Raw genomic sequence first — 24535 nt, forward strand, 5'->3', positions numbered from 1 at the left:
TTCTTAAATCAACAAGACAAAGAAACATTTTGACTGAATAAACTTGCTATTAAAGGTTTATATTGACAGGTGTATTGTGTTTAAATGGGTCAATCATTGCAACTTAACCATGATTGTTTTAGGTTATGTTTAGTCACATCACAAGTTTATATTTTAGTAGTTTCCTACAGTTTTCTTCAATTTCTTCTTCCATTTGATTACTATTTTATTTCTTCTGACCATTGAGTCTTTCAAACAGTAACACCGCTGCTTAGCCTAGAGGAAGCATTTAGTACACTTGTGTTTGTTTGATTGTGCGCTAATTCATGTTGTTTTTTTTAACAAAGCGCACTGCTTGGGGAAATCACAGCACACACTTTTTAAATGGCAAAGAGCCCCAGAATCCCTGTACAAGAGGACCATAGTGAGAGCTAGTAGATCAGATATGCTATAGCTGCAGGGGTCAAGTAAATACACAAATTTATTTATTCACCAATTAGGTGGGGTCATTACAGTCAATGACTAATTTTAATAATGCACCTGATGCAAGTGTAGAAAAACAACTATCACAACAGATTCAGAGCAAACTGCATAAATCCAGTATTCAAATATTTTATAGACGTTTACACAAACAGGTTCTAGCATTAGGTGCAGCACTTTTCTTACCACACAGATGCACAACACCTATCTCACTTTTACAGAAATCCATTAGTGGGGTTGTAAAGAACGTATTATATTGTACCGATAATTTCCAGGCGAAGCTAAGTGGCTCTGTGTGCTTATGAGCTACTGCATCATGCACGCTGTTAATGCCAAACAGATATCAGAAGTCCTCGAATAGCAATGCAACTTTTATAACACCTCTTAAATATTTAGGTTTTATGGACGGTAATAAGGACAAATGGAAAAGTTGGCTATCTAGGAGGTACAATGGCATCATAAAAGCAGATGGTGACCAAAAGAGGGGATTTTTAAAGATGGTAATGCCCCATAAGGGTAGTAATGCTCAGGATTAAACAGATGTGGTAAAAGCAGGGCACACAATAAAAGACTCATCAGAGCTTTTGTGATATCAGTGACTGACATGCTCGCATCCAAAATAAGGTTTGGCTGTATTTTCTTTACGTTGCATGACCACTATGTTTTTGCATCTGTTTGGAAGTTTTATTTTACTGCAGAACACAAATATCCTGCAGAAGTTCATGTACTGATTTCTTGGTCTCAATCCAGTGCAGATTATCAAAATCATCACTCTGATGAAAAATATTTTCCTCTCTGGCACAAAACTTAAGAGGCTTAGTCATCTTTGCCGTCTTCATCCACTGACTGAGCTTGTTCAAATTTCAACACCTGCTTTATGAAGATGCAGGGGGAAAAAAAAGCCACTGAGAGGATGATTAGGAATTTATGAGGAGGTCTGTAAACATGCATAAACAAATCAACGAGCCCAGAGCAACACCCCTATTCCCAGGCTATCAAACAGTCGAAGCAGTGAGGATGTCAAGTTTAAAATAAACACTTGAGCAAAGATTGGACTTCCTCTCACAATAGCACACTGGTTTATAATAATGTATCTACCCAGCTCAACCAAAGAGCAAAAAGAGATCAGAATAAGAATTAAGGGAGCATGTTGCATCACTCGTGTTATATATTTGAGCATAAAAAACACAATTTCTCCAATAATTAAAAATGCATTAAGGTGAGCGTTGTTAGACTACTGTACATCTACACTGGCTCCAAGGTAACAATATGAGTTCTTATTGTTTAAAACTGTTTTTTAAGACTGTTAAGTAAAAGGATATTTGTAGCTATACATTATGGGCAGTGGTTTTTAGAATTATTTAGATGAAGTGAAAAATTTGACAATCGCAACTACAAAGACGACACATAGCTGGAGCTAATTAGTCCAGGTTTCTCAAACTCCAACCTTCTCCTACAGTGGTTACTATGCAGAATAGTCTCTGACAATGTTATCCTGTATTATAGAGTTTTTGATAATTACTTTGGTAATTAATTGCAATAACATTTCATGTATGTTTGTTTGTTTAACTGATTCACACAGGGTACTCTATAGAAAATATTAATCCGGAAAGCAATTATAGTCATTACAGTGGAGTAAAAAGTACATCCTTCAGAACTGGTGTGGCTGTTTGGTTGTTGTTGTTGTCGTTGTCGTTTTCACCAGCACAAACTTGCTCCACTCTCAACTGCCGACAGACACAGCAACTAGCTGGTGAACACAGTGGAGCATTTAGCAGATAAAGAGCCTTCTTCAAGAGATGGTGGAGGTTAAAGCCGAATAAAAATTGGTCTCACATTCACCTGTTGGCCAGACACATGCCTTAAAGTCACACTGGGAATTTATCTCTTCACAGAAAGAATGGGGAGAAGGGACGGTTACAGGGACACTTTCAATGTGCACATGCCTCGCAACTCTTGTGTTATAACAGACCATAGGAAACTTGAACTTTAATCTTTAAGAGTAAATAGATACTTAAACCAAACAAAGGGCATTGATTAAACAGAGGTATCGAATCAACATTGCTTAGCAAGGTTTGTTGAATATATGAGGCCCACAGTAATTCAAAGCCCCATACAGATGCCATTGAAGCACAGTTTGAAGCTCCAGATTGTACTGTATGCCTAGTATGATAGTATGCCTCTGATTATTTTTACCACAGCTGGCAGGAACAAGTAGCCACATGTGCTGTTCCTCCAGCCACAGACAGATCCTTCACTGTCACTACACCTCTGAGACAACACTGCAGATCCACAGCAGTAAACAACAAATTGGCAAAAGGTACCAAAATACCAACAGTGTAATCACCACTGTGAAATTGTGTGTGGATATTTGCTCTCATCCCCATTCTTCTTTTCATTCAGCGTAACAGCGCCTGAACGACTAAAGCATCTCATAAACTTCCTGCAGGCCTCCGAAAGCTCCGAGGTGAATGACGGCTGCAAAGCACCAGTCAGACTGATTTGAGATGTATTCAGGGCTTCTTCAGCTTAAGACGTCTGTGTGTCACCAAATTTAAAGAGATGACAGTCATCACTGAAAAGAAAGCAGATGCAGCTGTAGCTGTGGGTGGAAATGTTGCTGTTCTCTGAATTTTAGATTTTATTTTTGTTTGTTTGTTAATATGTATAATTCATCCAAAAAAAAAATCAAAAGGAGATATTTGATACTACAAGTAATAAATAAAAGCAGTTCAATCTACTGCTGTTATTCAGCCTAAGCATGCATAATAATCCACATCACTGTTTAACCCTTATGTCTGTTAATACGCTGAGGCTGGTTTTCCAGTCACGAATGCAGCATGTTACTTGCTTTGTTTACTACTTGAGCAATGCATCTTCCTGTGAACACTGAGACGATTCTATTAACGCAGAGCAACCATCCAACAACCAGTCACTTCTTCTTCACTGCAATTAAAACAATTTAAAGAAACTGTTAAGGAGGGAAAAAAAGATAGAAACACTTTGAGAAGCAGCCTTAGAGGCTCTTGATGCTGACACATGTACAAATCCAAAGCAGGAGACAGTAAATCTGTCCAAGCTTTACCTTGATGAGTTACTATTGTGGCATATATGATTTAGGGCACAATCTGTAATCCAAATGTAGACACAAGGACAGCCCTGCTAACAGAGCAGAAACCTACTGACATTTAACACATTCCTCAAAGTGTTGACAGGTTGTTTACAGCAGACCTCTATTCAGGAGGCCTGAGAGGAGTTCTCTTTAAAGAACTGTTGTTGTACTGAGATGTTCGTTTTTCTGTTAAGTTCTTCCAGACGTTGGCAGAGGAGCGAACAGAGGAGCGTCTCATTAATGCTACATCAATCCGATGTTTAGGGTAGAGTCCTTATATGGAAGTCGCAGCCAAAAGCATTTACATATATAGGTCAAATTCTATGATCTGATGAATCAAACTTGAACTCTAATCCCGTCCTAACGTTGAAGCATGGCGGTGGCTGCATCATGCTATGGGAGCGTCTCAGCAGCAGGGACAGGGCAACTGGACTGGGCATGATACTTGAGACTAGGGGGATTATTAATTGTTCAGTTTGACAGTGATCTAAAGGATACGGTCAAAATAATACTGAGTGGCTTCAAGCTCCTGAATGACCTCGAGCGGCCCCGCCGATGCCTACACTGCATCAACTTTGGCTCACTGTAGCTAGTAAGCTGGAAACAGATTTGGTGGCTGCGCTGACAGAGATGAGACGGAGAGATAAAATGTGGCAGGATTGTTTAACATTTTCCTTCCATGTCATATCACCAATCTTTCTTGAGAGACAGTAAAACTGCTTGGTCTAAGTCAATTTTATAGTTGACTGATCACATAGTGTCTCTCCCTTCATCCTCTGATGGGCTTATCTGTGTTTATGTTTCCACACAGTATCTCCCCACACTCATCTCCGCACAACCATTTGCAGAAGAATAATACGTCTGCAAAACTGCACCCGTCACCACTAGCACAGTACTTATAACTGCTGCCGCACACCTATGCCTCGTGTTCTTTGTTTGATGCTAAATCAGCCGATGCGTTTTCCCCTCACGCAGACCTCACTGTTTAACTTGCTTTTGTAAATTAGGAAATGTTCAACAAAACCAGCTTCTAGATTCTCTGCTCACAGCTGCAGCACAAAAATGAATAAATTAATAGATAAACTGTATATTTAACAAACACGTTTGCTTGTTGACCATAGATTTTGTTTTTTGATAGGGGTAATTCCCCTATCAGCCATGTACAAACAGGCGTACTCTGCACACTCTGGAAAGATCATCATTTATTTGAGGAAGATTGTGCATCATCCTAAATCCCAGCTTTTCACTTAAAGTACATGTAACACTAAACACCAACGTCTGTGAGTTTGAAATCGCCTACATGCTCATAAATATCATTTCATGCCGCGGGCATTTATTGTATGCATGCAGTGTGATGGGTTAATTTATTTGTTGAAATGTTTAAATAACAAGCCCTGTGGTTGGCCGTGACGTTTAGTGATTATCATCTGTCCTGTTACTGTGCTTTAACAACGTGCCCTCAGAGCCGGGCACGCCAATTCAGATTCAAAGAGACTAATTTACCGCTGGCACAATGTTCTCTTACAACAATGTAATGTCAGCGCAATTTAAATGTCAAAACAATACCTTCTCTGTTACTTGATGTTGGAGGGCATAATCATTTGCTACAGAGTGACAATTAAGTCTCATTCTACAAATCTGACCCTAAGAATTAACTCAATGACAACAGTATACTTTTACTAATTATTCTTTATTCTTATAAATTTAAATGGAAAGAGCTTTTAAACCTAAGAGAGTGTAACACTCCCACATGGTTAAATGTCAATAAGTGTTGATTCCAGTTTCATAATACTAAAGTGCCTCATTCATTTGTCTCGTTGTCCACTATAACTTTAAGTTCTAATTATTTTTTGTTCATAAATAGGACCCCCAAATGTGAAATTTAGCTCAGAGGGATTCAGAATCTGTACAACAACTACAGCATTAATCCTTAAACACTTGCTTTGGAAAAGAAAAGATAAGAACTGAGAACTTAGTTAATCCCTAAATACTAAACAAGTTTGCACAATGATGGATAACAGAGGGACAAAGCAAACAATAACAGTAACTGCCCAACAGTGTACAAGACAAGTTTAGAACAACTCAAAGACCACTGACAATTTATTCAACACAACACAAATCAACCAGTATGTCAGAGGCTGATCATGAGTGAAACACCTTAGAGTGGGACCATAATAAGAGGAGATACACATAAAATCAAATCCTAATATTAACAAATGTAAAAAGTGAAACAAAGCTAAGGCTGCAAAAAGATAATGAGTCTTTATGAGTCATTATGAATTCATGTGCTAATGACCTCACTGAGTTTCTTTCTATAAAATGTCTTAAACAGTAGAAAATGTTGAATACATTCATTTTCCCATGAGTTTAAAATCCAAGATTTTCTATTTCTTATCACATATGACAAAAGAAAGCAAAGCACCTGCAAACTTAAGAAGCTTCTACTAGTTAATACTGACTGAAATAATGAATGAATTAACAGACGCAGACTGATTTCCTGATCATTAATCAACTAGTCACTTCTGCTCCAACCAAAACATTGGCGATTGTAAAAAATAACAAAATAAGAATACTCTTAAAATCAGAAGGTATCACATGTGGGTTTTACATCTGTGCCTCAAAGACCTTCTAAATCATCCTGTGGAGCATCGTGTGCATCCGTAGCCACTAAAAATGCCTTAAGAAGTTAACAAACTATTCACACAGCATGACTTTGGTTGTTATAGGTGTGTTGTAATCAGATTTCATCTTATTTTATAACCCCCACACACACACACACACACACAAATGTTTCCCTGTGCTATTCTGTGAAGCGTCAGGGTGACGAATGGAGCATGCGGCGTATTTGGGTTTGCTCGTTTTTGACTGAAGCAGGTTTCCAGGCTATGTGGCGAGCAACAGCGCTAATCTTCACAACCTCTTCACACTTCTTCAGCTTGTGTCAACAGCACTGTGAGTCAGTTAGCCATTCATATGCTGCTACAGATGGTCCCATCCCTCTTCTTCAGCTCAGACGCTGACATGATTCATGGGGCTCTGTGTCTTGATTTAGGGTCTCTTTCATATTTCTTCTCACCCACAGCAGAGCAGCATTTCTCCATGATACCCCTGAGGCAATGACCCTGGCCTGCCTGCCTGACAAAAAAACAAGCTCTATTGGTCAAAACCAGACCGGACATAACACACATACACACAGATGCTGTATATATAATACACATAAGCTGATGTGAGCTCCTACAGGAAAAGGCAAACAAGTCAAAGTTTCTTTCTCGCAAACACACATAGTCAACAACAAAATTATAGGTCTGGATTAAGTGGACAACAAAATTGTCTAAATAAATACTCATTTCTCACTACAACCAAGGTCTCCGCAGACTCATTAACAAGAAAATAGAAGCACTTTAACCTTCTCCTTCCGTCGCTGCCATTACTCTGCTCTTATTTCGTCGCTTCCAAAGTCGATGGAATAAGCACGTCGCTAAAAATTAAACCAGCAGTCACCAGAGATTGTTTCTCCACTCAATCTTAGTTTGATGAATTTGTATAATAATAACCTTGCATGTTTCCCTTCTATCTGGAGTCAAAATGTTCCTCCAATTTAGTCTCACTGGGCCTCAGATTGCCCTGTCAGAGAGGACTATAACGAAAGACTGTGCACACCACTTCCTTATCGCTACCAGTAAATTACCTCAGGATCAGATACAGGCTGCCAACTCGCAGAAACTGCACTCAGCAGACACGGAGAAGAAGAGCAGGAGATAGAAAAGGGAGAGGAAGAAAAAAAAAAGTGTCAAGACATTACAAGAGGAGGAGAGTAGCCCCATGGAGACCGACTGTTTCAGCAGCTCTTAAAGGCCATCTGATGTTATCTAAAGATCATCTTCAATTCAATTCAATTCAATTCAATTCAATTCAATTCAATTGTTAGTATAGCACCAAATCACAACAGAAGTCATCTCAAAGCACTTTACAGTGTTTAAGGTTTAAGACCTTACAAATTATAACTGTATACAGAATTATTTAGGAAACCCAACAACCCCATTTGAGTAAGCACTAGGAGAGGGAGAGGAAAAACTTCTTTTAGAGGAAGAAACCTCTAGCAGAACCAGGCTCAGGGTGGGCGGCCATCTGCCTGAACTGGTTGGGTTGAGTGGAAAGAGAAAAGAGGAAAGAACAGCAGGAAACAAACAACAACAACAACAAGCAGCGAGAACACCCAGCAGGTCGGTAGAGCCAGTAACTGCACTCTGGAGATATACAGCTCCAAGGCCGAGGAAACCTGCAGAAAAGTACACAGAGAGGGAGACAGAGAGGAGGAAACACAGCTACAGAAAATAGAAAAGACAAAGGTAATGACATGAATGGATAGATGATACGATAGGAGGGGAGAGGAGAGAAGAGGAGCTCAGTTTATCAGTAGAGGTCCCCCAGCAGACTAATCTATAGCAGCATAACTAAGAGATCGTCCAGAGTCACCTGAGACATCTCTAACTATGAGCTTTATAAAAAAGGAAAGTTTTAAGTCTAGTCTTAAATGTAAAGAGGGTGTCTGCCTCCCGAACCTGAACTGGGATCTGGCTCCACAGGAGAGGAGCCTGATAGCTAAAGGCTCTGCCTCCCATTCTACATATGGAAACTTTAGGAACCACAAGTAAACCTTCAGCCTGAGAACATAGAGTTCTGCTGGGAAAATATGGAACTATGAGGTCTTCAAGATAAGCTGGAGCCTGATTATTAAGTGCTTTATATGTGAGGAGAAGTGTTTGAAACTCTACTCTGAATTTTACAAGGGAGCCAATGGAGAGAAGCTAATGTAGGAGAAATATGATCTCTCTTGCTGATTCCAGTCAGAACTCTGGTTATGTTAAGACTGAAATACAACATACATACAACAGTGAATCAACAAAAACAATTCAGTTTGACAAATCATTAACACATTTTCGGATTTCAGCTTCATTTGCTGCTTTCACACATCACTCCCACTGGTCTTTTGCATCATAATTTCACACACATACGTATCTACGCACATGTATGCTTCATATATGCAATGGTTAATTGTTCGCATGAAATCATTTGCTGCAGCCTTTTTCCACATTCAGCTTCACTCTGGTCTGTTTGTTTGAAACACTGGCCTTCTTACATGAAACAGATTCATATTTATTTAAATATCTCACATCATAAAATATTGAAAGTTTAGGCCTACTGCTACTGCAACAACCTAATTCCCCAATGGAGAACAATCAAAGTATACAAATACTAGTTCACATTTTCCATTTTTAAAACTACAGTAGAGAAATCACCAGGACTGAACAGTTTCCTGTTTCTCTTCACTGTATCTTCTTAATCTTCATAGTTATAAATATGATTACAACCTACTGAGAACAGTTTTCTCTAGTCTGACATTTGGCCTCTTGCTTTAATTACATAAAACAGAAAAAATGATCTATTATAACACATAAGATGTAAATAAAACCAGCCAGGCAAATTACAACAGCCTTTATTATAGGATATCAGCATTAGCATGTGCTGGGCTGCTGACAGGTAAAATTTCTCAAGATCTAGGAAGCGATTTTTCTTCAGGTGACCACTGTCACACGCGCCGACTCGTCCTGGTTTCTCAGGTGATATTTGTGGCTTCCGAGACTTGTCACTCGTGGTGTGAGGATATGATTAAACTTGTGGCGACTCATCTGGATGCAGGACGCGGTCCTTTCACACGTGTCGAGGGACTTTGGTACAGTGGTGCACAGACGTGCCTCGACTCCTCTCTGCAGCGTTGTGGGGAGCAGCTCCAGCGTGGTGGAACCGAGCAGATGGTGAACGTATGCGGCGCTCATGCATGTCATCATCACCTTCATTAGCTGAAGGTGACATATGACATCATCTGGCTTGCGTGCATTATGGGGGCCAGAAAGAGTTGTTTGCTTCTTTTTCTTCTTTTTTATTGCAGCAAGGCTCAAGGTTGTTTATGGGAGGTATCGTGAGTAATAACAACTCACCCCTTCTCTCACACACACACACACACACACACACACACCTTCTGCCGGCTACTCCTCCTCAAGCCTCCCCCATTCTCACCACCTCCCAGCATTAAGGTAAATAAGGGCTTCCAGCAGAGAGCCAATGAGCACGGGCCACTGAGCAGAGATGCATGTTTGTGTTGCCTTCCTCCCAGGACCCTGCTCGTTTATCTTGGCTGTCAGGTAAAGGGCAGACTCAGAGAAGGTGAAACTTTTTTTTTTTTTTTAATAAGGCCGGCTTGGTTTCCATAGAAACTACAGGACAACATTACAGGGACAATGATAAGAGAGCAAACTCTGGTCTCAGGGCATCCCGCAGTGTGCCACATTGTTGTTGGAGACATTTGTGTTTACGTCAGAGAAATGAAAGCTCTATTTAGATTAATTCTCCCGGAGCCTCCAGACTCAGACTTTTTACTGTGGGAGGTGAGATTAATGAGAGCATATTCACACCTAGCTTTCAGCTTGGGTCAGGAGCTAAGAGGTAGGTTTCCACTTATAAAGAGTTGCTGAGTCTTCTGTGGGTACAAACTCCCTGATAAAGACAGAGAAGACCTCCAATGCCCGCCATGGATTTCCCTTTTTTTTTTGATAAGGACATTACACTGTATAATGAGATATTTGAGAATATTTTTAAGATGAGGGGCAAATTCGCTGGCCATAACATTTTTTGTGAAGTAATAAATAATAAAACACAGAACAGCAGCAAAGTTTGCTTTCTAAACCTGTCGATATTCCAAATGTGAGCTACCTACACATCCAGAATTTTCCCCAGACTAAAAGTGCACGAAGAAGAAACAAATTGCACAGGTAATGAATACTTAATGACTACTACATTTTTCACTTTGTGGCAGTAAATGGGAAGCATGTTTAGTTAAGAAATGAGTGGAAAATTAAAAGGAACAGAAGGTACCACATGCATTGTCAAAAGCCTGCAGCCGTGAGATAAACCAAGACAATGATACAACGATATGAGAGTCTTTGTTTCCAGCCACTCTCCTGCGAGAGAGAAATTAAGTCTCTTCTGGAGCAGAACTCAACATGGATATGGTCCACACATAGTCATAAAGTCGATATGAAATAAGGCGCCCTTGATAAGACGGCACACGGGTCTAATTCGTGTGCAGACATGCTTAGAGCTGCTGCAGCAAAGTGTTGAATTCAACATTAGGCATTGAGCTTTTATTCTGTATTCATCCCAACATTATGATTGTCTCAGTAAAAGAGAAAAATACTTGGGGGAATTCACTTCCAGCTCTCTATGCACGAAACAAAACAAGAAAATAAATATCAGGAACTTTACTGTAGATGTCTATTACTGGAATTGCTCTATTAGTCTATTGTTTACTGGTCTGTAGTGCAGAACCATTTCTGCTAAGAACCGCGAGCAACAGCTTTTGTTATCAACACAATATTGCTGTGTCCTTGTGATTAAATCATCATAAGGTAAGACTGTTTTTGTCAGCATTTCCAATTCTTTAACAGTCTGACAAAGAGTTTATGACACACAAAAAAAACATCCTCCTCACACAAAAGGTTGTCTCACCAAAGATGTGCTTCCTCTGCTCTCGCTTTATGAGTATTAACATCACATTTTTTCCAACTCTTTGTTCCCCGTTTTTTCAGTGGCCTCTGATTTATATCTGAGGTAAAGTGGAAGAGTGCTCTGCGGGGACCGAGTGTGTGTTCGATGGTTGATGGAGGCGGCCTGATATCACACACAGGGGTGAGGGTGTGTGCTCTGACAGCTCATCAGTGGACAATAAGGCCTTGGCTGTTAATGTCCTGCTACCTGGCAAGCTGCAGGGTCACAATCTGCTCCAGATGCTGGAGGCAAACATCCAACTTGTGGTGCTGGAGGGGAGGCATCAGTAGTTGAGAAGCAAAAGGGAGTGGACTCGCTGAAAAATGAATGGGACCAAATAGAGACACACACAACCATACACTCACCACCTGCAGCCAACTACTGTTACTGTAGCAACATCAGGGATAATATCTGAGCACAAATAAATGAAATCCTTCATTTCCAGCGAGCTAGATTGAAAATTTATATGTTCTGAGCAATCATGCATAATTCAAGAACGGAGGGGCTAAAGCAGACAGGAATGTGCACACACACATCTATAGGTGCATACAAGAGGGACTTATGAACTCAATTTAGTCAGCCAGACAGAGTTCTTGATTCTGTCACTTGGGATAATCGTCAGGATGTGGTACTCTGACCAAGCCCCTGTGTCTAAACCCAGGCAGGATATAAGGTCATGTTGGAGTGGAACTCTAGCCATGCAGCACCCAGACCTCAAGTGCTCCAGTGGTTTTGTGGTTATCTGCAGTAGCCAGCTGTCGCAATAAAGAGAAGCTCTTCAAGAACGTCCCCCTCTCCTCTTCCTCTGCCTCTCATCTTTCACCCGTCTCCCGCTCCCTCACTCAATCAAAACTGTCAAATGAGCCTCTCCATCTCTACCCTTCTCTCTTTTGCCTAATTTAAAGGACATGTAAATTTGGGAATTCTCGTTTGTTGCTACTTTTCAGCGTTAAGCTCAACAAGCTAGAATGAGTCAAAACAGAACCATTATGCTTGGTGTTAGGAGCCTGGTGTTAAGACACTGAATTAACCAGTGGCTTCCCAGGCAGTAGAGGAGAAGAAACACTAGCTATATTTTTATAAATCTATACCGCATTTATTTCATACCTCTCTTACTTTCTCACATGAGAACGACTAAGAGGACGTCTATGAATAATATATTTGACGGTGAATGTTTAAGAGGTTACTCCTTTCTGTCCTTTCTGAAAAATTAGGTCAGTTCATCACTGCAAACGAACACAGCAGGAAGAGAGGAGGCTTGATGTTCTGCAGCATGTCTGTTTATCATTTAAATTTTGTTTTCTGTCTGTCACTGTCAGGGACAACATGGATAGGAACCACCGCATCACGGCGTACATCATCCAAACTAATTCAGGGAGGCAGTGGAGTCATCAGCAGCCTGGTGTAGTGTCTGTTATGTGTAATACAAAGTGCAGAGCTCCACCTGCTGGTCAAAGATGGCTACAGCAGCTCTAGAGTAGCCCTGAAGCACAAACATATGGATTTATGACTGCTACACTGACCACACTCATTTTACTGAATGCAACACTAGGTTTGCCTGCAGGTTTATTAATGGATCAGGAGTGGGCATTAATACATGTACCGAACAAAGGCAACCAGCTGTGATGCTCTGTTTAGTTGAGGCAACACATCTGGAGAGGTCCATTCTATATGCACACGTTGGATGGGTTTGTCATGAGGTAATTATTTTTAAGTCCGTTCTTGTGAATTGCCTTGATTTCATTAATTCCTAAATAAAACTTTTTTTTCTACATGTATTAAAAACAAATATATAGAAACATATTGAAATGGATGAAATGTGCCTTGGTAACAAACACAGAAATAACAATAAATGATAATAAATAAATAACTAACAATGACATAGGCTAATAAAGACCAGTTCTATTAGGGACTACACACCTCACACCACGGAACTGGGGTGGGGTGGTGCAAGAATGACCACAACCTCTGTGCTTTCTACTGAAATGACTTAAGACTTTACTCGAATATATGCCGTTTTTATTTTTTTGTGTATAACTAAATAGTTGATTGAGATTATTTATATAAATGAAACCAGGAAAATAAGAGCCACATGCAACCCGTGATGAGGGGCCACAGATGCTTCTTGCTCCGTTTGAAGGGGTCACGTGCTGAAAAGGTTGAAAAGCGGGGCTGTAATTTATTATTCAACACATGCTGTCCCCTGATAGAAACACCGTGTGGATTTTGCAGTGCAGCCCAGACAACCCTCAAATGAGGAAATATGTTCCCTGAGCAGGCTGGGATAACCTAAGCCCTTGATGCTTCTTCAGTGGATTCCTATTAGCAGAGCTTAAATACTGTCATTTCAGTTAAGCCACAGCAAATCACCTGAGCTTCACATTTAGTGGAGGGATGGAAGTGAAAACTAGACAAATGATGAAATAGGCAAATGACGAAATCGTCCTAGGCAGCACAGACCTTCATTTACAGAATCAATACTTTCCACTGCTAGCTGGCCACACACTGCGAAGAGGCCTGCTGTACGACTCCAGTGACCGAATTACCATGTGATTAACCTCTTCAGGTTTAATCTGGCAGCGCAAAACATAGGAAAGGTCATAGGTCAGCAGCGAGACAGCCACTCCAGCATGAAGGGTGGCCCTATTAAGTAAAAGGCCACTCTCAAATCTGCCCGCCTGTCTTCGAGCATCTTTTCAATACACACTGTACCATTCATCGTGTAGCACTCATTCCTCCGTGTTAAATTCCAACAGCATGCAAGGTCAGTTGCCTTATTATCGTAAAAATAAAAAAAACTGTTGTAATCAATTAGAAAAAGGTACTTTGAAAGTATAAACACACAGCCAAACACCTGGTGTGTGTTGGCAGCCGTGAAACAGACTGCAGGTGGGGATGAATTAAAGCAAGTCTACACCGGAGGAGGTTATCATGAATAAAACATCACACTTTCGTACTTGTTGAGGCTGTAGCTTTTTAGCACTGCTATAACTCCTGGTTGTTGTCTCCCGTTGGCAGGGGGAATGGAAAGAGAAGGCTTTCTATGATAAAATACATTCCAAAGCAGATTTGCTACCTTGCAATGCTCACGTATGAGTTTCAAGATCAGTTGTCAAACTGAATTAAGTGTGTGACAACTCCAAGGGAATGAGGATCCCTGTAATCTGTTCCCATGACTAATGCAACTTTGTCTTTGTCAGTCAGTTCCAGCCAACAAGAAACAAAGAAAAATGGAAGCTGGAACCAGCGCTGGTTTCATTCGTTTTCCAGGTCTCGACTGCCACCGTAACTGCTGTGTGTGTACTTACAGAGAGTGGGTAGCTCGTGGCAACCTGCCATTTCTCCAGCGTGTCTGTATCCATGACGGAGGGAGGAAGCATGTGGGAATGTGTTAACCTTTCTGCCTAGACGAGGACAGCGTCTCCAACTAGCAACTTTCATAGTTTGAGGGATGTTTCACTGTTGATTGTTATCTCCCGCTGTCCAGTGGCATAAATCACACAAACACTTGAATGTGGGGTGACAAACAAACCCCCCACCTTGTATTATAGTGGCCAAACAATATAGTACTAGCTGAGAGCTAATACCCATAATAAAAAAAATTCTAATGCATCTGAAAATTAAACAGGTTTTTAGATCATTTTTGTGAATGCAATGTGGCTTAAATCAACATTTTTATAATAATAAATCATGTGACCTCGCTGAAATGAGCCCATGCAACAATTTCCCCGACCTCCCCATCTTTCCTCACTGCTCTATAGAGCATTTTAGCATCCTCCAACTAATTGGGTTGAGAACTTTACTATTTTGGTAACTCTTACCACTCTCATCAGTGTTATTTTCAGCTGCAGCAGGCAGCTGTTTTCATAAAAAGCTCTGTTAAACACACGGTATGCCACCTGCTCAGCACCAAACAGCACCCAAGTTGCAAGTTTCCCTGATGAACGTAGGGGAGCAATTAGAAGCTGAGAAACCAAATAAATCCATGAATAGGTGAAAAGCAAAGCAAGGCAAAGAAGTAGGATGATTTCAACATCAGCGCTAATACTGCTCCATAGCTGCTGGATGTTTAATTGGGCAGCTTTTTAGCTTAAGAAGAGATAACTGTCAATAATAATAATATTAATAAATGCTCAACACAAGCAAACACACAAAACCGACAGAAATAAATCTGAAAATGTGCTTGAACATCAATAAATAACCTGAGTAATGAATAATTAAAAAAGAGTACAACTCTTATAAGGCATTCAACATCAACTTGACAAAGCACAACAGCCAAAATATCCGATATTTAGTTGGGCAATAATAAAATAATACTGGATTTCTGTTATTTAACATAATTTCCCATTGTTTCTGTGAGCACAATGAAACCTTACCAGCCTGCACACTGCTTCAGGTCACTGCAGACACTCCGTGAGGGATTATTTCAGGTGAAATTAGCTGTCACAAAACATGACAGAACTGTTAATAAGCCACAGTACTAATCAGAAAAATGTTATCTCTAATGTCCCCCCCCCCCCTCCAGTACAAGTGTGTAAGTGAGCGACAAACCAGAAGACAGAGGGAGACAAACAGAGACCTGGAATGTGTTTACCAAATCCCCCCGAAGCGAGACCCCGTCATGTCCATTCACACAGACATTTAGATGAAAGCGGCTAGTGTTCTTCCTCTCTGATCTTATCTGATTGTTCTTTATCTTCCATCTTTTTGTTTACCAGGGATCCAGATGAGGGCGTGCATTAAATCGCCCTTAAATCTCAGGTGCCTTGTCATTTTTTTCTCCCTCGTGCTTTTTTTAAATTATTAAATAAGACAAAGCTCTGGTGCAACTCACTACTTCTTTAAGACCATAAAACAATCTGCCTGTATAAAAGAGCCGTTATAAAACAGCATCTGCATACACTTGAATATACCGTGTCTCTCTCTCCCACCCACCCACACACGCACACGCGCACACACACACACACACACACACACACACACACACACACACACACACACACACTGCACCAATCGTTTAAGGTCTCTGAGGCCTCGATAAGCTTCTGTAAATCAGCCGCCATCCAGCAGTGAGTTTTATTCCCCTCTCGCTCTATGGATGTTGGGTTATGACCCGTAGGCAGGAGGTTATTTATTGCTTTTGTCTCAGCTTGTGTTGACTTCCAGCCATTCATCTAGGGTTCTAGCAGAAAGCAGCACACGGCTATAGATCTACAGGAAACCTGCTAAGCTGCGGGGACTCAGCTCGATAGTCTCCTCAAAGCCCCTGCTCCAAACATTTTAATGTCTATTTCAGTCCTTTTTTGTGATGATGAAATCAGAATGAAAACCAGTGAGTGACCTCTAAGATGAGTGAGTCTCCACCATTAACTGGTAGTGTTAGGAAAAGAGGAAACTGGGTTAAAGTGGTGAGAGAAGCCTGCAGACCATAAACACTTCTCAGAGGCTGCTGCCAGAGATGACAGACAGCCAGTGCTGGCCTGCCTCTTCCTCCAGCATGTATAAAACATCTCTATTCTCAGAGATGACTGCTTCTTTTGTAGTGAAAACTTCAGGTGTTACCTTGGAAAATAACAAAAGATGAAGCTAGTAAATTGTCAATGCCAGAATGAAAGGTAACCTTGATGCTCTGTCTCCGCAGTAACGCCAATTTTGATGAGTATCACCCAACCTCACACTCCGAAGAAATCTGTGCATTTCTCCGGGTACTAAGAAGCACGTAAACAACCTTATTCCCTTCTCTCCCTTCTTATTTCTCACTTACACAGAGCAGCTATGAAATTGTCTCGCCGAGGCTGTCATCTGTTACAATGGAGCATCTAACCCAAACTGGCAACTCCAACATCACTGCTGTTTAAAATATGGGCCCACCTGCCGTTTCTGCAGCGCTGACAGCACCTGACGGTTAAGAGGAACAACCACAGACTGAGGATAGATGAGGTGGTCCTTGAGTGTTGACAGCTCTGGTAAGATCGAGAGCAGTGATGTAATGGAGACAAGGGCGCTGAGTGATACTATGAAAGAGGCCAGTTTGTCTGCCCCCGTTCACAGCCATTCATATCTGAGATCTATGTGTGTGGGCACTAACACTTAATAAACATAAATTAATTCTACATCTGTGTCAGCTTGTTTGTGAGGGGAGTATATATGTGAACGGTGTGTGTATGACACCGGGGGTCAAATGCTGTACAAACAACCTACTCGTGCATTTGGTGATGAAACCCTTTGACCGCAAACAAGTTAAAACGGAAAGACTGTGAATGTGTGCACATTTAGCTCCATTTCTACTCCTATTTAATTTGGCTTAGCAGAAAATAAATCTGATTCCTGTCACAGCAATCTTTTTCAAAATTACATCTAACTCGTCTCTTAATGAAAATTCAGTCAAATATTTTTAAGAGACAAAAAAGTCAATGTGCACCACAACATTACAAGTTTCCACATCGAAATCAGAAGGTAGTTTTATGCTTTTTAACATCTGGTTTCCAAACTTGTAGTGATGTCACAAAATCAGACTGACTGCTTAAACTGGGTAAAAGCCGAACCTAAGCAAACATTAGCCCTTCAGCATATGAATGTGAAGATAGGCCTCTGTATAAAACTCTACACATACACAACTCAGCACAGTGAAGGTCAAACAAATGAAGTAGCAATAGGTAAAACATGTTTTAGAGCAGGGGTGGAATTCAAATTAAATATTTGATTTAAGGTGTCCTCCAGTGTTGCAGGTAATTTTGTGCAGTGCACTTGTAAAATGAAAGAAATCTTCTTAGTTTTTCTAATTTCAGTGTAATTTTTAAATAGTTTGTCATCTGAAGCTGATTCTTTGTATTCTGTTTGTAAAAAGATTTTTGCCTTATTTCAGTAATGCTCTGCTTTATTTGCAAAACAAACCTTTTCACGATTTCAGTTCCATTCCAGCACGTCAGTCCATCACTTGAGGCTAGCTCACTGACACACAGCTGATCGGCCAGGCCACCGTAGAAGGTACGATACTGACGTAGGCTGTTCAGAAAGTCCCTGAAAATGCAGTCACATTTATAATAAATTATACAGGAAATGTTTTGTGTATTAGCTGTACGTTAATGACATTTGTTATCTTTCAACCCACTTACCTTCTCCTGACAGCAAGCGAGTCACCTGACACTCTTATGGGAGCTTTAAGAGGGACAGATTCTCTGCTGCTGCCGATGCTGCTGCTGCTGACTGACTGTGCAGGTTTTCTGCTTGGTGGGCCACACAGTTTGTGCACCTATTGTCCAAAGAGACAGACACAAATTTAGGTCTCGCGTTTTGAGAAAATCTTTTAAAATCTTGTTAAACTATGCTGGTGCACGACAAATTGGTCTTATTTTAGCAGTGTGAGTGAGAAATGTTTATATTAAGACAGTTAAAGCAGTCAAGCCTATAATCTGACATAACTCCCCGTGCACTGTACGTGCAGCCTGCTGAGCAGCCGTGATCCAGCAGATGGAGCTGTGGTGTCTCATTTAGTGCAGCAAAGACAGTGGGTGAGGAGCAACCATTATGTGGCATTCATTTCACAATAAATCACTGCTATAAACATTAAAATTCTTTATATATTTCTTTTTATTTCTGGGTAAAGACTTGCTAGTAAATGAGTTGAAGCCTTAAGAGAAGCTGTTGACACTGGATTTGGCCTGAGCTCTCTTCCTCCGGCAGTTCAGCTACTAAGTCTCTGACCACACTGAAGCTGCCCACATAGATGTATTTCTGGAGGGTTTTGGTCTGGTGTGACCGATGTGTTGTTGTGTGTGGCTTGTGCAATTTCAAGCAATTTATCTTTGGTCTCTTCACCACATACCTATCTGACATGGAACTAACAGCTGTAATTCAGAATAAAACATATAAAAAAAAACACTCCACGACAGAAACGCTTTATCTTTTATGTACTCTTCTCCCATTTGCCCCTGTGAGATTTCTCTGTGTTATTTGTTTTCACCCTCCATAGAGCCCCCATACAGTTTTACAATCTCTCTTCAAAGATGATCTGACCTGCGCAGAGAGCTGAGGTCCATTTCTCTGAGCATGTCTGACAGCATCATGAAGCAGCGTGTGAATTCCCAGCAGCACTTGCTCCAAATCCTGAGGTCCTTGTATCCTGGCCGACAGGCCCTCAAGTGAGTGAACAAACTCCCTCCAGTGGGTGTCAATCTCAGCCATACTTGCCAAACAGCCCCGCATCACATTGAGGCAGTAACCCATGCAGGGCTTGGACTGGGTTAAGCCCTGTGAAGGAAATTACTTTGGGATCAGCGAGTCTGGTGAAGGCTTTCATTAATTCAGATCAATAAACTCACTTCAGAGCCATGCATCCATACCTGGCAGTGAGGACAGTAATGCATTTTGAGCAGGGCCCGTCTGCACTCGCGGCTCAGCTGTAAGTGGTCTGTAGTATTGATGACCTCGATGCCAAGATGCAATGCCTGAATAAGAAGCTTCCCAGAGACCCCGGAGCGGGTAATCTGATCAGCCAGGAGACCGGGTGCCCCACCAAACGGTCTCAAATCACGGCTCGACGACCTCACACACTCAGCGTAACCCGGTGATATGTCACTGAGACCTGGGTTGATGAGATGATTGTAGACCAGTGGGAAGAGAGCCTCGAAAAATCGCTGCACTAAGTCTTCAACGCTGAGCTCAGACCCCAGCAGGAAGAGCCCGATGTCAGTCAAGAGTTCTCGCACAGGGCCCACAGCCTGATCTGCCATAGTGCGGTAGGACTCCTGGAAGAGGGCGTTAGTGTGATTCTCAGCCTGTCTCATCAGAACCTGAAAGATCTCTGTGGGATGAAGAGCACAAGAGAGAAAGACAAAAAAATTACAGGAGGACTGCAACTCATTTCAAGACATCAACAATTTGAAGTGACGGTGTTCTGGCTATCTGTCAAAAGAGGAGAGGAGAGGAGAGGAGAGGAGAGGAGAGGAGAGGAGAGGAGAGGAGAGGAGAGGAGAGGAGAGGAGAGGAGAGGCTGAAAAACAGAAAAGAAAGAGGTTATAACACACTGGAGTGGAAACTGCTGTGAGACAATATGAGCAGAACTAAACAAAGTGTTTCTTGGAATGATAACGACAGAAAAAACAGTGAAGAGACTGACAGAACACAAGAAAGAAGAAAGAGGGAGGTTAGGAGACTGAAATAATGGAGAGGAAAGGTGAGGAGAGAAGAGTAGGATGGAGAATAGGATCTTTACAAATTAACCTTCTCAGATAATATTATCAGCACATGTACAAAGCATCACTTCTGCCTTTATACAAGCAGGAAAACACAACAGAATGCTCACTTTCAACCTAAGAACCTGTATTCACCACCTCCCGACAGTCGAATTCCCTCTCACACATTTTTATCACAATGAAAAGTGTCAAGTCAAGTAAATTCTTCTAAACTCTGTGTGACACAAACGTCTGTCCACTCCTGAAAATGCTTGACTGAGGATGCCATTGTGTCAGAGGGCAACAGCACATCACACTGCTGCTTTTTTTTTCGACTGCCACAGCACTGCACCGCACAGTAAGCAGTGTCTGGGTTTGCTTGCCAGTGCAAAGTATATGGATTATGCAACAGTATGCCACATAAGGGGAAAATGTAAAATGTAAGAAAAATCCAGTTAAAGAAACTGTTTGTTAAATATAAAGTTGGGCTTAGCCAGGAACAGTCACTTTAAGTTCTAAGGTTTAGTCCACATGTACACAGGTATTTCTAAAAACTGCATTTTCCTTCTTCCATTAAAAATAATTCATGAAAGTGCTACTTATAAAAAAAAAAAAAAAAAAGCTTAGTCAAGGGCGAGACACAAAAACACGTTGTGAAGAGCATGCCAGAGCACATAAAAAGCCCGGTTAGCAACATTAATACAAACACTAGTTTGGCTTCATCCAACATGACAGTCTGAAAACCTGTTTATCCTGCCTACACCTCAAGACAACATCTTCAGGATTTTAGACCACAATACATAACAAAGCTATGTTTTTAAAAATAACCATGTACTGGAAATGTGAATGTCTCCTTTTAGTTGTTTTACATGTTTTGTATTCATTTGTGTCTCTGTGAGGTCATCCTGTGTCTCTCAGGTCAAATGTCGGCTGTGAAAAAGTCAGCATGGGTTTATTTATCAGTTTTAAATCCACCCATTTATTTATTTATCAACAGACACATCAGACCAGTGAACCAGTGATGGTGCATCTTTACTCCTTTTGCCTCCTTATGTTCAACCATATAAAAAGCTTCAAACATTTGACCAGACATGGAGGAATAACGCCAGTGCAAATGAAAACGTCTCACCAGTGCAACAAGCTTGATTTCTTTCCCTTTCTCTCTCTTTTCTTTCAGTTTTTGTCTAAGCTAATACCTGAGCCAAAGCCTTTTCCACATCATGCGCTCGTCATGTGGTGTAGGCAGTAGTTAGGGTGAGCGCCTGGTTCAGCCTACAGGGCTGAAAGGGTGTGGGGGGGCAAAGTGTGATGAGGGCTTAGACAGTCGGGTGCTGCACAATCTGCACTGATGTGGAAAGATTGACCAAATGCCCCCTGGAGAGTGTGACTGCAAGGGGCAACAGAGAGAGGTCTGGCATGTCTACGGGCAGAGTTAAACACAGAGGTAGCATTAACTGAATGTGATCGCAGTTCTGCTGTGATCTCGCACAGACGAGACAGGTCTAACAAGACCTGAAGCTCAAAGAAGGGAGCTTATGTGTGACAGGAAAAAAAAAAAAAAAAAACACAGCACCTCCTACGCAGCAAGCACGCTGGTCACAGAGCGGCATGAAAAACAGAGACAGAGAATGTGTAATGAATGACAAAGACAAGAGTGGCACCTGTGAAAGTGCAGCATAGATGTGCTCGTGTGGTACAGTTAGAGATTACTGCAGCCCTCGGGTGTATGAAGCTTAGCAGGCAGAGTGATGAAGGGTTCCACAGGGATTACAGCACGTGCTGCAGGACGGGTTTACCACATTACATTGTGGAATTAATGAATCCCACCTGTCAATCCACATAATGAATCTCTGTGTAGTAAACACATTTGTCTCTGTTTAATCTGGGGTTTTTTTCTCGTGCTTCCTGGAACATAAATCTCATTATTAAGTCCATTTCCAGTAATAGCTGCAGAAAGACAAACTTGAAAAGGCATGGATAATAAGTTGTTCAGTAATTCTGCTGTCTAAACAAGTCTGCCGCATTAGAAGAATGCCCACACGGAAGATGCCCCGCTATCCAGGCAGTGTTAATGACATTATGTTTCACCAAAGGCGCAGTGTGAAGCTGTGTCTCTCACTTGGAGGCTGAGACTTGCAGCCAGGCTTCTGGGCAGGCCCGAGGCCAGAAATAGCACAAGAAAGGAGAGAGTAACGTAGGAGAGCTGCAAAGGAAGAGGAGGAGAACAAGGTACAAGTTTTTATCCTCTTTGAGACAACAGCGAGGCCAATGCAACACGGTTCATGTTTAGGAACAGGCTATAAAGCTGCTGTAAAAAAAACACCTGGATGATGCTGTTCAGGTAGGTCGGTGGTGTTGAGTTGATCACTGTGTAGGTCAGCTTTGAAGCTGATGCAGATGTCCTTTGGGGCTGGTCAAATATCAGACCCTGATGCTGTATTTTGGATCATGTGGAAGCTTTGCAGACTTTATTAAACACTTTGCTGAAGATTCAAAGTTGATCCTGATGCTGTTTGGAAGGTCTGTATAGAAGCTGTTGGCAAACATAAGAAGTCTGACTAGTAAAGATAGCCAAGTTATTATTATACTACAGCTTGGTTGGTGAGGTTAGCAAACTGTACATATCATGTATCAAACGTTGATGCTTTCTAACCAACATATGCATTCTTTAGGTTAAGAGATTTATCACCTGACTTCACAATGAAGCCGGGTTTCCCTCATCTTAACCGAGCGTTTCAGTGTAATTCAGTTTTGGTTTTACTCTGACCACCACAGACAAGACTTTACCAGCTTTATATTTCCCTTGAGTGTTAGTGGAGATCAGAAAAAGATTTGCAGATTTGCAATTTCAACTTAACAAGAGAATAATGTGAACAAAAGCTTGTCGTGGCTTCACTTAGTTAAAAGAGGTTTAACTTTATTCTTTATTCTAATATCACATTGAGTATAAAACATTTCTATAATACTTTTTGTAACTTTTTGTAACAAGGACCTTTGGGGGTGTTTTTGCCACAGGGCTCCTGTTTCACCTGCGTATGTCCTGAGTGGTAACGATGCAGCTGATAAGATGAGAGCAGAAGCAGAGGCAGCAGACAGCAAAGCCTCTCATACGGTGGAGTTAATTCTTACACTGAAGGTCTGGTCTGCTTTAATTTACTTCAGCAGCTGGGTAGACGGTGGGTATTGTTAAAGTTAGGTAAAGAGCTGAAAGGATGGAGCTAAAAGTAGAGAGTGTCCTAGTTAAATATTCACAGACAACCTTGATAATATTTTCTACCTCAGTAAATCGTGAGAATGTATCTTCATATAATCTATATGATATAATTCAGTTTTTATTTTCTATTCTTTGGCAGGAGCTCTGGGCCTGACTCAGTCAATACAAACATAATAAATAAATGAATGTAAAGAAAATAGCTACAAAAGTTAAACGTATACAGACACACGGTTGCTGAAAGGTTCTGTGTAAACTGTGGTTATAATTTTGATTTAGATGAAGAAAATTAAAATATCTAATAGATTGTAAAAATAGAAATTGATATGCACATGGGTTTTTAAAATCTAATGAGTGTTTAGACGCTGGAATGATATCAATTTCTGATTGAATGACGGACGAGACTGAAGATGCAAACTGATAGGAAACTGCTGAGTGTTGCCTTCACCACACGAGGGAGACATTTCTCATTTTAATGTGCACCATAGACCAGGGTGATGCAGAGCAGAAGAAAACAGCACAGCATGATAAACATGTTGCACCAACTTCAGACAACTGACCACGTCATTAACTTATTTAGTTCTTTGGTAAAGTTTTAAAGTCCAGTCAAACAATATTGAAACTATCACATAAAAACAGAACCAAACACGCAGATTTGCACACATTTCCAGACACACTTCAAGAAAAAAAAAAGTTTAGAGGCACATCACATTAAGCAGCAGGAATTGTTAATATCCCGAATCAACAAGCCTCTGCCTATTTCTTTGTCTGAGTGTGTGTGTGTGTGTGCGTGTGTGTATTCATAGACATGTCACTGAGAAAAATGATCAGTCAGCTGGATGAAAAATAAGATGAGCCTTTTAAAACAGACAAAAGACAAGCAGCTCTCTCTCTCTCTCTCTCTGACACACACACACACACCTCTCACTCTCACAGAATACCCAGCAGCAGCATGGCTGATATAATAAATATACC

General features: G+C 41.0%; 1 protein-coding gene across 1 annotated transcript in view; it reads right to left on the bottom strand.

Annotated features, from left to right (window-relative positions):
• Nucleotides 1–24535, bottom strand: part of gpc5a (glypican 5a) — a 101587-nt gene that overhangs the window by 60183 nt on the left and 16869 nt on the right. Inside the window, exons 3-6 of the mRNA XM_026378782.1 lie at nucleotides 19519–19979; nucleotides 19193–19426; nucleotides 18292–18428; nucleotides 18071–18196 (exon numbers count right to left, since the gene is read on the bottom strand). Coding sequence (XP_026234567.1) covers nucleotides 18071–18196; nucleotides 18292–18428; nucleotides 19193–19426; nucleotides 19519–19979 — 958 coding nt within the window. The remainder of the gene's footprint in view (nucleotides 1–18070; nucleotides 18197–18291; nucleotides 18429–19192; nucleotides 19427–19518; nucleotides 19980–24535) is intronic.

The sequence above is a fragment of the Anabas testudineus genome, chromosome 3, assembly GCF_900324465.2.
Source record: "Anabas testudineus chromosome 3, fAnaTes1.2, whole genome shotgun sequence".
Taxonomy (NCBI): domain Eukaryota; kingdom Metazoa; phylum Chordata; class Actinopteri; order Anabantiformes; family Anabantidae; genus Anabas; species Anabas testudineus.